At 42.1% G+C, this 21,602-nt stretch overlaps 2 protein-coding genes across 2 annotated transcripts in view; both read right to left on the bottom strand.

The window, feature by feature from the left end:
• The window catches only part of mfsd3 (major facilitator superfamily domain containing 3), a 106,954-nt gene that overhangs the window by 19,011 nt on the left and 66,341 nt on the right, over positions 1-21,602 (bottom strand). The gene's annotated exons all lie outside the window — the stretch shown is intronic.
• Positions 11,602-19,003, bottom strand: LOC137071647 (uncharacterized). Its single transcript, XM_067439829.1, has 3 exons — positions 18,816-19,003; positions 12,096-18,394; positions 11,602-11,674 (listed from the first exon to the last, which is right to left on the bottom strand). Exon 2 carries the CDS (start codon positions 18,174-18,176, stop codon positions 13,278-13,280), a length of 4,899 nt encoding a protein of 1,632 aa, XP_067295930.1. The 5' UTR covers positions 18,177-18,394; positions 18,816-19,003; the 3' UTR covers positions 11,602-11,674; positions 12,096-13,277.

Here is a 21,602-nt window from a genome sequence, read left to right as displayed (position 1 = left end):
ATATGCACACACTAGGCAGGCTGGATTAAAGCTGGGCATCTTAACATGCCACAGATAAAGCACCAGGAGAGACCAGATTACCAATCAACTCATCACTAATTACAAGCGGCCTACAGGCAGAAAGCACAGTAGATTAACCAGCCCTGCTGGCACTGGCTCCCTACTCTCCCCTCATACTGGATTTAATTACTGTACAAACCAGAACGAGCTTATTCATGCAAAAAGATTATTTACTATACCGTCTGTATACCTTACTTTCCCTTACAATATTAAAGGTAAACTAGTATCAATGTGCACACTCCTCCTACACAATCTGGCTGTCAGACCAGATTATATTGGGTCGTATATTAGTCATACTGTGTTTACTTTGACAGCATCATAAATCGTCATTTTTTTTTTATTTGATTAAATATTAATTTAATAGGTGAGTAAATATTCCCACATATTTTACTGAAGAGTGAAAATATAACTCTAAGCAAAAAATAGAAATCAGATATGGAAAGTCTCTTTCTAAACATTCTTACCGGTTTCCATTATCGCACAGACATTAGCAGTTGGGAGACTGCTAAAGTAAGGGAGGATGAGATTCATTCATTCATTCATCTGGTGTGATCCCTGTGGTTCTCAGGACCACCAGCACTGCACATTTTGTATGTCTCCCTCATCTAACACACCTGACTCAACTCCTGAGCTCATTAGTAGAGACTAGTAATAATATATATTATAGGTGCAGTTCCACACATTACTGATGGCAAACCATGGAGGATAATGAAGGAAAACTCATCCACTGTTATGGTGTTCTAACCTGTTATGCTCCATTCCACCCTGTTAGGTAAGTCCTTTTTATTAATAATTTTACAGCAACGTTAAATGTTTTGCATATTTATGACTTATTTTGTGAGGTGAGGAGCATTAGCAGCATTTACAGTATACGTTTTTGAACACTTTTAAAAAATATATATTTTATTATTTACCATCCTTTTGGCAAAAATGGGTACAAAAGTACAATTTCTTAATAATCAAGCCATTCTATTAATCAATAATTGTTTTGTTATTGTTTCAAGAATAAAACAAAGACCATGATGGCATACAGGGCATATGCTATCCAAGAGAAGCTTGCTATTGTTTAACATTTACATTATTAACATTTTGTGATAGCTATGTATATGTCTAGGAACTCTCAATACCCTTCTGAGCTGTATTCCCCTAACTCTTGCCCGACCAATCACATCGTGTATAGAGTCGGTGGGCGGGGCCATAATGACGACGGCCGAGTTGCGTTTGCGTGCTTCTAATAAACACAGAAACTGGCGAACAGCGGTCTTTCGAATCAGCTTTGACCGTGACTCTGGAAGACTTGGAGTTAAGCTTTTCTCTGAGAAAAGAACGGCACTGAAGTCATTCTTAAAAAGGGAAGATGGGTTTTGCTGACCGGATACGGCGAATGTTTAATCTATCAACAAGTTCTGTTTCACCTTCGTTGCTCTGGGTTGGTGTAGCGCTCTCGCGTGCAGAGGGAGTTTGAAAGACAACCGTTTATCCCGCCACTCGGATTGAGCCCTGTCTTTGGTGAGTTTCCAGACCAAACATCTTGATGTGGGTCTGGCTTGTCAGGCTAGTATATGTCCCTAACATGCTTAAATACCTTCACAGCCAGTGTCTGAACAATGAATATATCCCATAATTATTATTTCTTTAGTCCCTGAGCTTGACCAATAATGTATTCCTGATAAACATGTCACTATTTTGGCAGTAAAATATCCGAAAAACCACCAGGCCATGTTATATATTTTGTTAAGTTTAGTTCTTACAATATCCCAAATGTTTCCATCTATTTGTAATTGTGAGAAAATTGCTATTTTAACACTTTAATCTTAGCAGTGAATGCACAGAGTACGTCCCAACCACGTCCCAAAATTCGTAGCTCAAATTTGGCATCATCAAGCTACGTCTTTGTTTTGAATGGGTAACCTCTAGTGGACGGAAAAGTTACATAGTGTAGCTTTAAAATAATATTGCACAATATTTCTGTATTGTACTGCATTTTTAATTAAATAAATGCAGCCTTGGTGGGCAGAAGACTTGTTTCAAAAGCATTAAAAATATGCCAATAAACACTGGACACACACACACACACACGTTTGTTTTTGTGACATATGGGGACATTCTATATGTGCAATGGATGGTTTTTATACTGTACAATCCATATTTTCTATCCCCTTACACTGCCCCTACCTCTTAACCTACCCATCACTGGAAAGCTTCTGCATTTTTACTTTCTAAAAAAAACTCGTTCTGTATGATTTATAAGCATTTTGAAAAGTGGGGACATGGCCAATGTCCTCATATTTCACCCTCTCCTTGTAATACCTATGTCAGCATGTCATTATACACATTTGTCACAAAAACATGCCCACACACACACACACACAGTCAACATCTTGGATCAGCATAGTACAAAAATAACTTTCATCCTAATTTTCTTCATATCATTGAACCCGTGATACAGTGAATACAGCGACTCCAGAGAGCCAAAACAGGAACAAACGAAAGAAAGCATTTCAATGATGCTGCTTTCATGAGCAGCGTAGAAAACTTCACTTCATTAAAGCACAAACACACATAAATCCACAACCTCCTGACCCAACGGAAGAAGATGTTTGTGATTGTGTATAGTAGTACAGAACCAGCAGTGGTGATTTAGGGAGCAAGCCAGGGGCTGATTAATTAAGCATGTGTACAATATGGACTCTTTTTGAAATTAGTACCTTTAATGATGGCTACATGCTTCCAATCAGGCAGTTTAAAGGCAAACCATCTGCCTGAACTTGGCACTTGGATTGGCTTCCCACCCCCACTCACTCTGTCAATATAATATGAAGACTTATAGGAAAAGTTGAGCGGAAAACTACACAAGCACCAATGAAAAACATCAAGCACTGATCTATAATCTGTCTAAAAACTCTCACGTGTTGTCTTGCACTTAATGTTGACATAAACACATGCGGGAGCACATTTGGGAAAGAAAAGGCTGTGGTGTGATCACTGGAAAGAATCCATGTGCATGTAACATGTTAATGAAAAGGAAATATTCATATTAGGGGAAAACAAACTATTGAGAAAGTGCTCATTAGACCTTATTAATAAATGCAAGCGCTGGTAATTAGCGAAAGGACCTTGGAGCCTGTGTTTCTTCTTTTCTTTTTTTCTGCTGCTTTTTGTGTTTGTTTATTTGTTTTTTTTCCCTTGTTGTTTTTTTGAAGTTGATTCTGCGGCATTCCTTCGCTTTGAGCGCTGACCTGATCTCTCCGCCCCTCCACTTCCTCTATGGACGCAGCCCCATCCTTTCATCACCACACTTCCCTAATCCCTGTGCCCAGAGGAGGGCCGCTGGTCCAGTCGCTTTCCCTCTGCAGGGCGTCTTGACTCTGGCTCTCTTGCTCTCCTTCTACCCGAGTATCTCTCCCTCTACCCCTCTCAATCGAAGGCCCAAAGGCTTAGACCCACTTCCTCTTAAACTTGCGCCCTTCGGTGTGTAGCTGACTGACATACTCCATATGCCCTGAAACTTCTGCGGGCTTATATAGCCGCATAAACAATTAATGTTTGGCAAGATTATTTAATTTGGGCTTTGCAAACAAATTGAGATCTTGTATTTTGTTTTCAACAAAATATTGCTTAATGAAATTAGATAATAGAATTTTGATTAATTAATTAATGATGAATTATATTGTTTTAAAATCAATTGTTAAATGAAGAGAAAAATATTATTAGTAGAAAATAATTTATTATTATTATTATTATTATTATTATTATTATTATTAGTAGTAGTAGTAGTAGTAGTAGTTGTAGTAGTAGTAGAAGTAGTAGTAGTAGAAGTAGAAGTAGTAGTATAAAATATATATTAAAATGTGCCACAAAAATAAATAGATTGTTATAAATTGCTGACTAATTTAACAACAGGCTTCTGACTATAATTCTGAGTGCACAATAACAATATGATTACAACTCTGACTCATTCATCTGATTTCTATGCTTTACACTATATTTATCTGTTTATTATTGTTATACTAGGGACTTTTAAACATCTGGTCTGGTTTGGTAATTTTTGTCCAAAAAGGTAAGTTTTTTATTTTATTTTATTTTTTTACTTAATTGGAATGGTACAACATTTAGTGGGTTTAGCACTTGCTATTTAAAAAAAATAAAAAATAAAAAATATTTGGTAGTGGAAACATTTGGTACAACGCCCAAATAAATGACATCAACCTATATCAAGATATCAACCTCAAATTTGGAAATAACCTGTTTAGATTTATAGCTTTGATTCGCAACTTTCTCACATTTTTATAGTAAAACAAATACAAAAAATATATACATATATATACACACACACACCAATCAGGCAAAACATTATGATCACCTTCCTAATATTGTGTTCGTCCCCCTTTTGCAAAGCATTTGTGAAGCCACAACACACACAACCTTGAGAGAGATGGGCTACAACAGCAGAAGACCCCACTGGGTACCACTCATCTCCACTATAAATAGGAAAAAGAGGCTAAAATTTAAACAAGCTCACCAAAATTGAACAGTTGAAGACTGAAAAAATGTTGCCTGGTCCGATGAGTCTCGATTTCTGTTGAGACATTCAGATGTTAGAGTCAGAATTTGGTGTAAACAGAATGAGAACATGGATCCATCATGCCTTGTTACCACTGTGCAGGCTGGTGGTGGTGGTGTAATGGTGTGGGGGATGTTTTCTTTGCACACTTTAGGCCCCTTAGTGCCAATTGGGCATCGTTTAAATGCCACATCCTACCTGAGCAGCATTATCCTGCTGGAAGTAGCCATCAGAGGATGGGTATATGGTGGTCATAAAGGGATGGACATGGTCAGAAACAATGCTCAGGTAGGATGTGGCATTTAAACGATGCCCAATTGGCACTAAGGGGCCTAAAGTGTGCCAAGAAAGCATCCCCCACACCATTACACCACCACCACCAGCCTGCACAGTGTCACAAAGCTTGAATCATTTCAAATTGGTTTCTTGAACATGACAATGAGTTCACTGTACTAAAATGGTCCCCACAGTCACCAGATCTCAACCCAATAGTGCATCTTTGGGATGTGTTGTAACGGGAGTTTCGTGCCGTGGATGGGCATCCCACAAATCTCCATCAACTGAAAGATGCTATCCTATCAATATGGGCCAACATTTCTAAAGAATGCCTTCAGCACCTTGCTGAATTAATGCCACATAGAATTAAGACAGTTCTGAAGGCGAGAGGGGGTCAAACACAGTATTAGTATGGTGTTCCTAATAATTCTTTAGGTGAGTGTGTGTGTGTGTGTGTGTGTGTGTGTGTGTGTATATATATACAGTCCCTGACAAAAGTCTTGTCGCTTGTGTACAAATTGACCTAAAGCGCCGCTGAAATATATTTCTAATCAAGATTTTTTTTACAAGAAATGGCTCATTTTAATCCCACCAGCTTTTGTGATAATGTTTCAGTGAAAAACTAAACTTTCAAAAAGTATTCTAATATTCACAGCTTGGTAAAGCCCATTGAGTCAATTTTTGCAAAGACATAAGTGTTGTCACCTTGTCATATGAGCTTCACCTGTGACTAATAATGGATCAATTAGGTCTCAAGTGTGTATAAAGGTCCCAGTAGACTAGACCTTCACATCAACTGCAACTAGACCTCTGCAAACATGCCTAAGATTCACCCTGAGACTAAAGTTTTGATTATCAAGAGGCTGAAGACCAGATCCACTGCTGATGTGGCAGACACCTTCAATGTGTCTCAGCGTCAAGTACAGAGGATAAAAAAAGATTTGAAGAGACTGGAGACGTTTTTGACAAGCCCAGGTCAGGCAGACCCCCCAAGACAACTGCTCGAGAGGACCGTTTGTTGGCTCGAAAATCCAAGGCCAGCCCATTTTCCACTGCAGCAGAGCTCCACGAGACCTGGTCACCTCAAGTCCCTGTGTCAACCAGAACAGTTTGTCGGATTCTGTCTCGAAATGGCCTCCATAGTCGAATCAGTGCCCAGAAGCCAGCACTAAACAAAAGACCTTTGAAAAACCGTGTGGCATTTGCCAAGGCCCACAGCCTGCTAAAAGGATGGACGCAGGAAAAGTGGCAGAAGGTGGATTTTTCAGATGAATCTTCTGTTGAATTACACCACAGTCGCAGCAAATATTGCAGGAGACCTACTGGTGCCCGAATGGATCCGAGATTCACCCAGAAAACAGTGAAGTTTGGTGGCGAAAAAATCATGGTCTGGGGTTACATCCAGTATGGGGGTGTGCGAGAGATCTGCAGGGTGGAAGGCAACATCAATAGTCTAAAATACCAAGAAATCTTAGCTACCTCTTATATTCCCAACCATAAAAGAGGCCAAATTCTGCAGCAGGACGGTGCTCCATCGCATATTTCATCTCCACATCAAAGTTCCTCAAGGCAAAGAAGATCAAGATGCTCCAGGATTGGCCAGCCCAGTCACCAGACATGAACATCATTGAGCATATGTGGGGTAGGATGAAAGAGGACGCATGGAAGACGAAACCAAAGAATATTGATGAACTCTGGGAGGCATGCAAGGCTGCTTTCTTAGCTATTCCTGATGACTTCATCAATAAATTGTATGAATCCTTGCCAAACCGCATGGATGCAGTCCTTCAAGCTCATGGAAGTCATACAAGATATTAAAATTTGGATCTCACAGCACCACAACTTAATTTGCTGACATATTTTTGTATTTGCAGGAAATTTGTTCAATTTCTGTATAGGCGACAAAACTTTTGTCTTGCCAAAATTTGACCTTTCTGTCTTGATTAAATGATAAATATTTTTTCTATGAAAATTATTTATTTCAGTGTATTAAACATCATTTGGGAGGGTTTTAGCTTTTCATATGAGCTATTTCTAACACCAATTAATTAAGTAAAAGTCAGGTTAATATCAGGTATTTCTAGAAAATAGATAAGCGACAAGACTTTTGTCAGGGACTGTATATATATATTTAAATACAGGATTTTCATAATAGTAATAATAATAAAAAATATATATATATTTTTTTTTACTTCAGCAATAATCGTCTTTAAAAATTAACCTCCTTTAATTTTCAGGTCTATGCTCAAAGATTAAATATTTTGTACCATTACAAAATATATTTAAAAAAAAAAACATTGTCAAACTGAAATATAGTAATATGCATTCATAAATAATACATTAATTTCATTGATCACCATGTGAGCAGCAGAGGTTTTAAGTGTCACTTTATCTTTTTAATGTAATGATTTACTTTGCTCTCAGGTGATATTAAAAGAATGCTACAAGTGAAATGATCAACATAAACACTGTTTGTTGAATCAAAACATAAAACAAATATTAATCCAACCCAGATAAGCCTATGATTATTTCAATGCTGCAAAATACCCTCTGGTTGACCAATTAAGATAAATGACAAATAAAATGAATTTAAAATGATCTCTGGTTTATGTCCACAAACAGGAATTTACTGGCACAAACTTCACTTGTATTTCTTCCTTACATCTCTGGCCATTTAATTATTCACTATATGCCTGAATAAATGAACATGAAAAACACTCTCAGATGACTTTAAAAAAGTATTAGCTAATTGCAGCTTAAAGAAAGTTTTTTTCCCCTTCCTTTCTACTTTTTTGCATTGTACCATCTGACTTGTTCTGCTTTCATGTCACTTCATTACATTTAATTTATTAATGTCCAATACTTAATGTGCCAAAAATGTCAGATTCAAAGCTGTGAAAATGGGGCACTTTTTTTTCTGCTGATAAGGAGAGGCTCAAGCTGTTTGGAGCCTGTTGTTTTGGCTCATGGGGTTGAGAAAAAGAGGAGAGGGGAACAGAGGAGGGTTCAGACTCTGTCACACTCACACACACACACACACACACACACACACACACACACACACACACACACACACACACACACACACACACACACACACACACACACACACACACACACACACACACACACACACACACACACACACACACAAACACACAAACACCACAAACAGGCATAAAGACGTACTCATCATGCCAAAGGACACAACTTTACACAAACTCACTTAAAAACACAACACATCTCTGGCTCCAGATGCTCAACCGAAAGTTTGTTTCGGAGTACTCAGACTAAGACTTCGCCAATCACTAACCAACTCGTCACTTTGTAATGAGATTAGCACAGTGTTTTCAATGTATAAACATGAATCAAGCAGAAACAATCCTCTAACTGAATTGTGAAGAAGGGTTGGGTATATTTCCACTAGCACACATTCTGGCTGACTGCAGTCATTATGCAATAAATCAACACTAACAAACACCCTCCATGGAACCCAGCTGAATCTCCCCCTCATTAATCGATTGGCTCTCAGGGTTTGTCCTTGACATCTGTCCATCTCTCATAGCCACTAATTGATCGTCTATCGATTATCTTTTGTTACTAACACATCACAAAATGAGTTTCTCCACTACAACTGAGACAATAACAGGCAAGGGCTTAGATATTGTATCTTTTCAGGTATTATAAAAAAAAATCTATTTTAGTTGTTGATGTTGTTGCTTGGCTGACTCATGGAGTAGTTAATTAAAGTCCTGCTTTACATCCCTTTGATGCTGTCCTCTAAAACCCATTTATGCACATCTACATCCATCAGACGAGAAGAACTCCAACAGTATAAATGAACATTTTCTGATTCATTTAACATGCTCAGAGACACTGAGCACATAAAACTTGTTTTTTTTGTTTTCTTGTACAGTAAAATCCATTTCTTTATGTGTGCTTTGAGCCCAGTGTTGTCATTAAAATTAATTAAAGTACAAATTAAAACCTTCAGTGTGCTAGCAATAGGAAGTGAAGAGGCTATAATCATTGTTAATCGCAGGGCAGCGAGCTCTCAAGACTCTTAGCTCCAAGCATTTCAGGTAATAAAGAAGTGTGTGTGTGTGTGTGTGTGTGTGTGTGTGTGTGTAGGTGTGTGTGTGTGTGTGTGTGTGTGTGTGTGTGTGTGTGTCAAATATGCAATAAGACATTAACATAGGCTATATGTATCATTAAAATAGCCCTATATTCTGGGGTGAACGCTATAATCTGTTAAATTTCTCTTCACTTGTTCTGCTAATTAGTTAATTTTGTAGAGGACCATTTAACTTGTACTTGTATTCTGCTATTTTATAATCCAAAATTAGCTTTCAGTGACACTTCAAAGTGGAATCATAATACGTCTTACCTTAATTACAACAAGGGTGTTATACAATTATGAATGTGGTTCTAAAACCCACAAAAAAAACAGCATATTTAACCTTGAATGAAGCAAAACTTCTGATTTCTCGTCATCAAAATTGCCAAAATTGAGACTTTCAGTAATAGTTTCGGAAGCATTTGTAAAAATGTGTTACCTGTAAGGTTTACATCGTATGTTCTTCGTTTTCCAGGAAAAGTGTTTATGAATTTAAGATTATAGCTGTATCTCTCTCTCTTTTTTTTCATAGACTGGGTAAACCCAGCCTGTTCTGCAGGTGATTTGATTTCGCCCGGCAACTCAGTCTGGAAACCTGTACATTCATTTCTACTGCTTCTGTTACACTTTTGCGGGAACTAATCACAGGCTTATCCAGCTGGGGCATTATTGGCGGGTTTAACATGATGACAGATAGAGAAACAATAGGTTGTTGCAGTTGCATGTTGACCACGCCTCTTGTGGTCTGATTGGTTTATAGGACTATCCAATTGCACACAGAGTCATTTGAATAATGCTCATTTATCAGGCCTCTTGTGCAGTAGAAAATACAGAGCAGACTCCTCAGATCAATATTCAATCTTAAATTGAGCTTGGTCTGGTGAAAGCCAAACAATCACTCTCACACACAGACAGACATAAAGACAAAGGCATCATGCCAAAATACAAGACTTTACACCAACTCTCTTAAAAACACAACGCATCTCTGGCTCCAGATGCTTGTCCAAAAGTTTGTTGGTTTTGTGTGTTGTTGTTTTTTTGTGTGTTGCACTAAACAATTAATGAAAATAAATATATAATACATTGGTAAAAAATAGATGGATTGTTGGTGTTTTTTTGTGAAAGGGCAAGTAAAATCGGAAGCACTTTGCCCAACTGGACAAGTAGAAGAAGTCATTTTTAATAAGCTAATTCTGTTATCCCCTACAATCTAAACCCTGCAAAACATCAACACTAGTTTGAAATTATACAATATCTATAAATGTTGTACATTTGCTAAAAGTATGACCAATAAAATTCTGAACTAATTATGACAGCGAGACAACAGCTGGGCCCAGAATTCATACCAGCCGAATAAATCAAAATTAAAGATGCTTTGCTCAAATTTTTCTGTTTTGATTTCCCTAACTCATCCACAGACTAGAGTCGTCTGTCTCTGTAAAGACAAATACTTATAAAAAAACAGTCACTGATCCGTCTCTAACATCTCATGCACACGGACACACACAAAAACTATCGTTTCTATAGTAACGTCAGTGAAGCACTGAATGTTCAAGAGCCAATTTTTCGTACCATTTGCCCATTTCATTAATTATATCTTTGTGCAGGAGAGTACAGAACAGCCCCCCAAACACACACACACACACACACACACACACACACACACACACACACACACACACACACACACACACACACACACACACACACACACACACACACACACACACACACACACACACACACACCCAACTCTCCCCCTCTTCTCTGACCAAATCCTGAGCTGTGGATGTAATGTTGTCCTGTCGCGGACAAACAGTAGCATTGTTTGGGGCAGCCGGTCCCAGCCTAGCCCCTCCCTTCAGCAGAGTCCCAGGGCGCTGGCGGACAGAGAAACAAAATGAGCGTCTTCTCTAATGAGCTGCTGCCTGTCAGCTACAGTTAGGCACTCAGAACAGAAACAGAGAGCGCGAGAGAGAGATAGGCGGGTAAGGCCTCTTGTTGTGGGACGTTACGCTGGCACACGTGTTGATACGTAGACATGCTTTCTCATGAATTTTGCATCAGCCTATTTGAAGACACTCACACATACTTTGTTACACCTACCAATGGTGAATGAATTGAGAAAATGTACCAGTCACGAAACTGCCATACTACCAGTCAGAAACGCCAACACTTCATCATTACAGACAGTTCCTCTAGTAGAGCACTTGTATGACTTTTACTTCACTGTGACAGATATAGGCCTATAGTTCTCACAATAAAACTTACCCAAAAGTGGATAAAATTCACTTTACTTACTCGCCAAAGTCAAACTGTACTCGCTTTTGGTGCTTGCTGAGAACATTTTGATGGAGGCTTGGGTAAAGGCTGGAATTGACTACAGGACTTATAAAATATGAACTGATTATAAAGCACTAAGCATTATACAATTCCTGACTTTTTAAAAGGTTACAGAAATAAAACTGCATTATACACTTGTTATAGAGACTTGGACTGTCAGGATCTGATTTGTAATTAAATGAGTGAACCCCTCTGGGTGCCGGTCAGAGCACAATTTTATAAATGATGAGGAGACAGGAAAGCAGGTTTAGGTGATGTATTGATGAATTATAGGTCACAGAGGTACAGATATTACATGCAGTAGAGGCATTAGTCTGCAACACAAGAAATACAAGACATATAGTGAATAACTTTACAGGACAAGTATTTACCTATACATATACATATATTTATATGCATATAAATCTCCATGAGATATACAATCCAAATAAGGAAATTAAAAGATCACTGTACATAAGCTGTACACTAGCATCCAACATGATACACACTCCATATATGTATATCGCAGCACATCAGAATGTAATCGCGTCCCAAAAGGTATCATAGAAACAAAGGCAGTAAATATTGTAGATATACATCTCAATTAAGAAGAAATAATCACATATGGAACAACATCTTTAAGCTAAACTAACAGAAACATGGGCTGCGGGCATGTTTACACATGAGAGAATGACGCAGCTATAAATAACTCAATACCGATCTCAATAACCACTGAAATAAGACAAACAGGCTTACTTGTAGGTCAATTACTAACACCTTGAGGGAACTGCTGTATCAAAGAACAACGAAACAGGAAAAAAATGTCCTTTCAGCGATCAGGTAACAGACAGAAGGTTCAGCAGGCAACGGCAGGCTCTCTCACTTGAGTGCACGTTCTGAAAAGGCAATCCGATGTCAAAATAAAAGCCCTCTCTTAGAGGAGCCTTTACAACAGCCGCCCCCAAAGATGAGAAGCATCTTTGTATACAGGAAAGGTGTCTCTATTCAGGAGGGTGAAGAACTTCCGGATCCTGAAGGCAAGGGTGGTAGTACAACCAGGCGGGCGACTGGTCTAGTATAGACCTGACCCTTGATCTGCACATCTGCTGATCTGATATGGCCATCAGGACTCCGGTGTATCTGAACCACTTTCCCTACAGGCCATAAACCTCGGGGCAACTGAGGGTCAACAATCATGACACAGGTATGCTCGCGCAAGTCAGGGGGTGAGGCTTGCCATTTTTGTCTGGTCTGCAAGCTGGGAAGGTAATCACGGATGAATCTGCACCAGAATCGATCTGCCAGGATCTGGGAATGTCTCCATCTTCTGCGACTTAGTATCTCCGATTCTGGGTAGATCACTTGAGGCAACGACCCATCCGGCCGCCCCATGAGGAGGCAACTAGGGGTCACTGGGTCACTATCGGACACATCGGAGGACACATAACCCAAAGGTTTCGAATTGAGGATAGCCTCAACTTCCAGCAAACTTGTCATCAGGACCTCTTCCGGAACTGACTGGGAACCCAAGACGGTGTACAATGCTGACTTGACCGATCTAACCTCCCTTTCCCAAACTCCACCAAAGTGAGGGGCTGATGGAGGATTAAAGGAGAAGTGGATCTTCTGGCGAGCAAGATGGCGTTGCAAGTCCGGAGCTAAGGCCGCAAATGCTTCTCGCAACTCCCGCTCACCTCCACGAAAGTTGGTCCCTCTGTCTGACAATAACTGCGCTGGGGTCCCTCTCCTAGCGATGAACCTCCTGAGGGCCATAAGGAAGGAATCAGTGTCCAGGCTGGGGAGTAAGTCTAGGTGCACGGCTCTCGTGGTAAGACACTTAAAAAGAATACCCCAGCGCTTCTCTGTACGCCTTCCCACCCTGATTAGGAAAGGACCAAAACAATCCATTCCACATGAATGGAAGGCAGGCTTGTAAAGCTAAAGCCGAGCAGAGGGTAGATCAGACATCGGAGGCACCGAAGGTTGGGACCTCCACCGACAACATTCCGGACAGGTGTGTTGAAACCGGCGAACAGCTTCGCGTCCTCGCAGGATCCAATAGCTCCTCCTTATCTCAGCAAACAACCTCTCCGACCCAGGATGATGCAGCTGGTTGTCGTGATGTTGAATGATCAGGCGAGTAACTGGATGCTTCGGGTCCAGGACTACAGGATGGAGAACAGCATCTGTGAGATCGGTTACTCTCCTCAAACGACCACCAACTCTAATCAAGCCACTAGACGGATCCATCTCAGGGGACAAGGCGACTAGACGGCTACTAGGTTTAACTGACTTCCCTGACTCTAACAGGTGATAATCTTCCGGGAAGGATTCTTGTTGGACCTGCTTAAGAACATAGGCTTCAGCTCGAGTATAATCTGAAGCGTTTGGGACTCTGTCCGGATCACGGTCACCTTTAAGGTCACGGGCCGTGACATCCAGCAAGTCTAACCAGTTGGGAGAATTCCATCTATCTGGGTGGCTGCAGGTGGTAGGTGAGGCAATAACTCCACAAAAGGTTGACTTTCGTAACTCCGCTGGATCCTCCCCAGGCTCAGAAGAAGGAATGACTGGCCATTCTCGAGGATCAAGGAGAAGGAAAGGGGGGCCTTGGGACCATCGGTTCGGGGTGGCAACATAGGAAAGAGATCTCCCTTTCGTGAGGTCATCTGCAGGGTTATCGGCCGAACTAACATAACGCCACAAGCACTGCTCTGTAAGCTCCTGAATCTCTGCAATCCTATTGCCAACGAAGACTCTGTAGCGACATGATTCTGACTTCAACCATTGAAGGACTGTAGTCGAATCTGTCCACAGTACGGTAGACTGGATGGTCAAGGTCAACTCGTTGGCCAGCAACTTTGCAAGCTGGGCTGCAACCAGGCTCCCACAGAGCTCCAGTCTGGGGATGGAATGCACTCGTCTAGGGGTTACACGAGACCGAGCGAGAAGGAAGGACAGGTAGGTCCGGCCGGCTGGGTCAACCGTACGGAGGTAAGCTACAGCTCCGTAGGCTTGCTCAGAGGCATCTGAAAAGATATGGACCTCGTGTGTAACTCCGCTAATCCCAACTGTAGGGGGGACATAAGGGCGAGGAAGATAGACACTAGGAAGGCAACGAAGTTCTTCTTCCCACTGCTTCCAGGAATGGAGAAGGTCAGGAGGTAAGTGAGGATCGTCCCATTCCCTCTGCTTGTTCCAAAGGTGCTTGACGATCACTTTCGCACGGGTGGTGTAAGGAAGGAGCAATCCCAATGGGTCGTACTGTGTGGCAAGGACCCTATAAATATTCCGCAAGGTAGGGGTCTCATAGATCACAGGCCGGTGCTTATAAGACAAGGTATCAGACTGCCAATTCCAGCTCAAACCTAACATGGACTCAGAGACGTCGGTCTTCTCCTGTGTCAGCCACAGCTCCACACTGGTAGCTCGAGCGTCGGGAGGCAGGTGACTTAAGACGGCAGGTTCATTACAAGCCCACTGCCGAATCTCGAATCCAGCTCCAGAAAGGATAGTGCGCAAGCGATCAATCAGACTCTGGGCGGCATCAGCAGTAGGTAGGCTCTGGAGGCAGTTATCAACATAGAAACACCTCTCCACAGAGAAACAGATCTCCTCATCTGTCAGGGGGTGTTGATGGGTCTGGCGCTGAAGTGCATAGATAGCACAACAAGGACTCGAGGTGGTACCGAAGGGTAGGACTAACCATTCAAAAGTCTGGGGAGCCTCATCCATCTGCAAGTCTCGCCATAGGAAGCGGAGTAGAGGACGATCTTCCGGCAGGAGGCGAACCTGGTGGAACATCGCCTTAATATCCCCACTCACTGCTACAGGACGTTCTCGGAAACGAAGGAGGACACCTAACAACGAAGCTCCAAGGTTAGGTCCGGGCAATAGGTACTGGTTAAGGCTCTGACCTCTGTACTGATGGGAACAATTGAAGACGAGACGGGACTTCCCATTGTGGCTAATCAGGTGGTGCGGAATGTACCAACACTCTGGGGTATCAGGAACAGGTTCAGGGACTACACGGACTGCTCCATTCTCCAGAAGTTTACGCATCTCTGTTCGGTAGGTCTCGGCTTTCTCAGGATCCTTCAGCAGCCGTCGTTCCACGCTGCGGAGGGTAGGCAAGACTGAATCTCTCGGAGCACACAGCACAGGCATGTCTCTACGACGAAGAAGGGGGGTGGCAAGACGATGAACACCCTCTATCTCGAGGGTCTCAGTCTTGAGGTCCAAAAGCTGAAGAGCTGCCTGGTCTTCCTTGGAACGTGTAACTTCGTGACACTCACGGGAAGGAATGGTATCTAACTGCCACAATCTCTGAACATGGTGAAGGAGTTCATCTTGGACGTGAAACGAAGAGGTAAGCAGGCACTGGCGAGGAATAGAAGGGCAACCCTTAGAAGGAACAGGACCCTGTAGTGTCCATCCTAAACGGGTACGAACAGCAACTGGTGCACCCTGGCCGCCCCATCGAACCGGCTCAGTTGGGGTTATCAGATGAGGCTGATCAGAACCAATAAGGAGCAATGGTTGGACATCTGTAAGGGTACGGAGGGGAAGGCCTCTCAAATGTCGGTATTTCTGCCTTAACTGCTCCACAGGATAGGTTTGGCGCGACAAGTTAAGGCGATCAGCTGTAAAAGCATGACTGATCTGATAACTGTTCTGTGGTCGGGAGACTGCAGATATCTGAAAGGATATAGAACGACCTCTAATGACCTGAACATCGTCTCTGACGGTTCGTAACGGAAGATCCTCTGGAACCCCCTGAATGCCTAGGGCCTCAGCGGCAGTGGAGAGCAGGATAGTTCGCTCCGATCCATCATCCAGTAGGGCAAAGGTATCCAAGGTACGATCTTCATAATGCAGATGCACTGGAACGACCTTAAGCATTACACGGCCACTAACAGAGGGCTTATCACAGAAGAACCTATCCGAGGAGTAACTCGTAAGGCAACTCTTCTCCACAGTAGCGGAATCCTCTGTAGAGGAAGGACTGACATTAACATCATGAAGGGAGCGAAGATGTAAGCCATGGCAAAGACTGCAGGGTTTCTTCAAGTCGCATCGGGCAGCATGGTGGGATCTGGCACAACGCCAACAGCGATCATGACTACGGATCCATGTCTTTACTTGATCAGTGGTAAGCTGGGCGAAGGGAGCACACTGACTCAAATAATGCTCAGATGCGTCACAGAATGGACAATAGCGTTTCCCTCTGACAGGCTTAGCTGGCTGGACTGAATCTTTACGAGGCCTGGAAGTCTCAACTGGTGAAGGCGATGAGGATGAGGATGTGGCTGGGGATGTTCCAACTCCATGCAGAACAGCAACGGATCTCTTTACAGCATGGGAGCTCTTTGACATTAACTCTGCATCATAACTGTGACACCATGTCTCGTAACGCAGCCAATTAGAGAGGTCGACTAGGTTAGGGGAAGACCCAGGTTGGCGAAACATATGGCGGCGAAACTCTGCTCTCTGCTCAGGGGGAAGTTTGCTTAGTAGGCGTGCGACGTGGGAACCACAACTCAACTCCAACTCACCATCACGTCCTAACGTTCTCAACAGACCGACTAGGGATTGGACTTGAAGAGCAAATCTCTGGAAGGCGGGGATATCACCTCTTCTAATGTCAGGACTATCAAGGACACTAGTTATCCTCCTCAAGGCTAACTGATGTGGCTGGCCGTACTTTTCACAAAGTGCCAACATAGTGTCCGTGAAGGGAGTAGGCGAATTCAAGTTAGCGTCTGCTATCATCTTAGCCTCCTCGAGCTTAAGGTGATCTACTAAGATCTGGTACTTAAACAGCTCAGTGCCATCTGGGGGGAGCAGGTTTTCCAGGGCTATGCGAAGGCGAGCGAACTCACTAGGATCTGGACGAGTAAATTTAGGAATTGTGGGAGGGGGACCACGATAGACAAACTCAGAAGAAGGAACCACACGGCGCACCCTAGGCTCTGTCTGAGGAAGGCAAGCTGGGAGACTAGGATAGGCAGGCGCTGACTGGCTGTGGACAGGCAAGGGCATGGCACTAGGAGTGAGCAACTCCCTAAGGTCCTGAGGAGTAGGAGGTGGCGGGAACTCACCAGCGTTTGGCACGCTAGGCCAAGAAGGACGCGACTGAGTGGTAGGGAGCACAAAGGGATACTGCTGAGACTCTGGTACCACAGGGCGGTCGGAAGTAGCTGCACCAGACAACTCGAGGTCACTGAACTGTCTCACTAAAGCTGCTTCCGGCTCAGGCCAAGGCGGCAGAGGAAGATCGGGGAAAGGACCACTGTCGACGACAGGAGTGGACACACAGGGATGGGCTGGAGGATTAGACAACCGCGACACAGAGGGCGGCAGTGACGAACGAGGTTGCCCTCTGGCTTGGCTAAGGTCTGCTCGAAGTGACTGCGCTGCTATGACTAACTCTCGCACCTCTGCATGAACTGCTCTCAACTCTTTCAGGTCTGCTTGGAAGGCTGCACGCTCGTGGCGCAGGTGCTGTAGCTCGCTGAGGTTAGCCGAAGCTACTAAATCAGCCGTCGGAGGCGAGGAAATGACTGGCTGAGGACCCACAGCAGGCTGATAAGGCTGACGACTGGAAGACAAGATCTGCGAGCGATTAGTACGGGCACGGTCACCACTATGAGATGTAACATGAGGCTGCAGTGACAGGGACCAGGTTGGGACAGGCGTCTCCATGGTGCGGAAAACATCAGGCTCTGAGGCAGGTCTGTACCGGGGAAGCTGCACCTCATACTCCTCTAGATAGGTTGGAGGGCGAGTAAGACGCTTCGGACGAGCTCCTCCAACAATCTCCTCATCAGAGTCCATCCTATCCGAAAGGAACACTCATCCGGCTCGAAGGACCACTTGTTATAGAGACTTGGACTGTCAGGATCTGATTTGTAATTAAATGAGTGAACCCCTCTGGGTGCCGGTCAGAGCACAATTTTATAAATGATGAGGAGACAGGAAAGCAGGTTTAGGTGATGTATTGATGAATTATAGGTCACAGAGGTACAGATATTACATGCAGTAGAGGCATTAGTCTGCAACACAAGAAATACAAGACATATAGTGAATAACTTTACAGGACAAGTATTTACCTATACATATACATATATTTATATGCATATAAATCTCCATGAGATATACAATCCAAATAAGGAAATTAAAAGATCACTGTACATAAGCTGTACACTAGCATCCAACATGATACACACTCCATATATGTATATCGCAGCACATCAGAATGTAATCGCGTCCCAAAAGGTATCATAGAAACAAAGGCAGTAAATATTGTAGATATACATCTCAATTAAGAAGAAATAATCACATATGGAACAACATCTTTAAGCTAAACTAACAGAAACATGGGCTGCGGGCATGTTTACACATGAGAGAATGACGCAGCTATAAATAACTCAATACCGATCTCAATAACCACTGAAATAAGACAAACAGGCTTACTTGTAGGTCAATTACTAACACCTTGAGGGAACTGCTGTATCAAAGAACAACGAAACAGGAAAAAAATGTCCTTTCAGCGATCAGGTAACAGACAGAAGGTTCAGCAGGCAACGGCAGGCTCTCTCACTTGAGTGCACGTTCTGAAAAGGCAATCCGATGTCAAAATAAAAGCCCTCTCTTAGAGGAGCCTTTACAACAACACTAATTGTTTTATAATTGCTATGTGCTTGACAAATGAAAACAATGTGTTGTAAAATCAGCTGAAAATATGTTTGATTTCCTCCAACTGGATGGAATCGTTGTCTGAAGCTAAAAAAAATCTGACTATGTGCCCATCATACACTTCATGATTTTCTGTGAAAGCTGTCAACTTTGACCGCTCAAAATATGACTTTCAGCAACAAGCATCAACTCATCCAAACTGGAAATCAGGGCAAAAGTTGTGTATTCAAAGTAGTCAAACTATTGAAAACTACTAAACAAATAGCTATTTGTAATTTGTGGACAGGTATATTTACCTTTAAATGTAATTAATATATTAGAAAAAATACATTACAGCTTTAATTTAATGCACCCTACATTATACATCACAACGCAATACATACCAACAAACAGCAGAAATTAATGACATAATTTAATATTAAATTATGCCATGCTGAGCTGTGATTTTGTTTAATTTTGACATTTACAGTTTCATAAAGCATTCAAAAGAAACCGCTTCAAAACGAATCGAGTTTCCAACACGACATATGAGGGAGGAAAATGTGGATGGTTTAGAAGAGCATGTTTAAAAATGTTATAAAAAAGTATAAAAACTATAAAAGCAATAAAAACTAGTTTGTTATTTGAAAAGTGAAATTGCTAAATAAACAACTGTACAGGTATGAAAAATGCATTTAAAGCATAATTTTTCCGTCTGCTGGGACATGTGGTTTTCACCTTATAGCCGGTGGAAAAGAATCAGGATAGGACTCTGGCAGAAATGAAGTTAAGCGCAAGTTCTGCCGGGAAGACTCAATCGTTACGTCACTAATTACCTTCTCATCTATCCAATCACATCCTTTACCGGAGCATATAAAGGTTGTACTTACTCATGTTTGAGTTCGCAGATACTACTGCTTCAGCATGGTGCGCATATGTTGACGCCGACAGTTAGTTGACGGTCTCGTCTTATCATGGGTGATCAATGGGTCTTATACAAAGTAACAACTCGCAATACAGTAGCGGTTAAGTCCTCGTCAGCAATCATTTCCTTGGGCTGTCGCGGCAATAGACGCTCGTTCCTTCTAAGGAGAGCAACTTGCGTTCTGATTCAGACAATCACATTCACGGAAGTCTATCTGTGCATGTTATCTAAAGATACGTCTGCGCTTTTCATCACCATTCTGGCGCCCTACATCAGCATTCTTCGCTGGGATATGGTTATGTATTTTCAAAGACGATCTGGTGTAGTATCGCTCTCTTTCTCATTGTTGCAAGCATGCATTTCAGACGCACACGCATAGGACGCAGCACCTGCTCGCACAACGCGATCAGTCCTGTTGTGGCTTGTTTGTGTGTAAACTGACCATTTAATGCCTCGAAAACACTACGCACAGTCTATCATTAATAATCGTTTAGCTGAACAGAACAGATGGCACTGTATAATATCCCCTATCAGTCTCCCCACGAATGCGTGGTAATCTCACGGGTTAAAGTAACATGCACCTATTTTATCCGGGCTTCAGGACAAACTAAAGCAAGCCGAATCACGGATCGGCTCAGCATTATGAGATTGCTGAGGTAAATTAACACGTAATGTGCTCTGAGTAGTTCTTAAAAGTACAGCACCGACATCACTACATGGATATTCCATCTAACGTTACTTCGGTTCTTGCAAGCAGTAAGTGGCATACAACACACAATTTAAACTGATAAAATACTGTCAGGTATTTTGGGCTGTCATCCTGTAGTTCATGCAGACATGTTTCGCTCTAATTTTCAAGGGTGTTGAAGAAAACGTCTTGCATCATTTACACTGCTTTCTTCTTATGAGGAAGAAACAGCGAATGTGCTCCTCGAAGATGCTCTTTATTGCTTTATAAACGTACGCATCCATTAACCTCTTATGGTCCGCAGGATGTGGTCGTGCTGAAGCTCTCTTTGCTTGTATTAGCTCAAAATTACTATCAGATGTAAGTAATTACCTTGACAAACCATACATCACTACAAAGATCTAAGAATAAAGTTTATTTTAATTTCACCTCGGTTTTATTCTCAACTTATAGCGTTAACATGTGCCAGGAGTTATGACTGATGATCGGCGTCTTGTGACTTATAATGCGCGTCATGGTCGTTATGAGGATCCCGACTAGTAGTACTTTATTGTTCAGCCTAAGCTGAAAATTGATCTTTGGTCTCGCCACACAATCACAGAACAATTTACAGTACACAACATCCAATAAATACATCTAACAATACAATACATCCACAATGACAAAATTAAAATATTCACATTTCTTACCTCTTATTCAAAAGACTTATAGCGTTGGTACAAAAACATCCCTCAGGGCTTCTAGTTCAAATGCGTGCAGATGTGGAGAAATATCATTAGATTCTCTTATGTCTGAGTCAATTTTTACAGAGGAGTTATATTTATTCAATCTTATCCAAAATCTGTGCTTCCATCATTGAGTGATGTTGTACTATGTTTTCAGCTCATACTGGCAGCTGGAGGGTGCTGGCAAGCTATACTACTGAACATTTAGTCATATATGACATATGAAGAACAGACAAACATGCAACATT

Source organism: Pseudorasbora parva, chromosome 3 (genome assembly GCF_024679245.1).
Source record: "Pseudorasbora parva isolate DD20220531a chromosome 3, ASM2467924v1, whole genome shotgun sequence".
Classification (NCBI taxonomy): domain Eukaryota; kingdom Metazoa; phylum Chordata; class Actinopteri; order Cypriniformes; family Gobionidae; genus Pseudorasbora; species Pseudorasbora parva.
The sequence above is the reverse complement of the archived record's forward strand: the minus strand, read 5'-3'. Positions and strand labels throughout refer to the sequence as shown.

What these genes read in the sequence shown, in the direction of transcription:
- LOC137071647 (XM_067439829.1), bottom strand. Translation starts at nt 18,176, where the DNA reads ATGGACTCTGATGAGGAGATTGTTGGAGGAGCTCGTCCGAAGCGTCTT.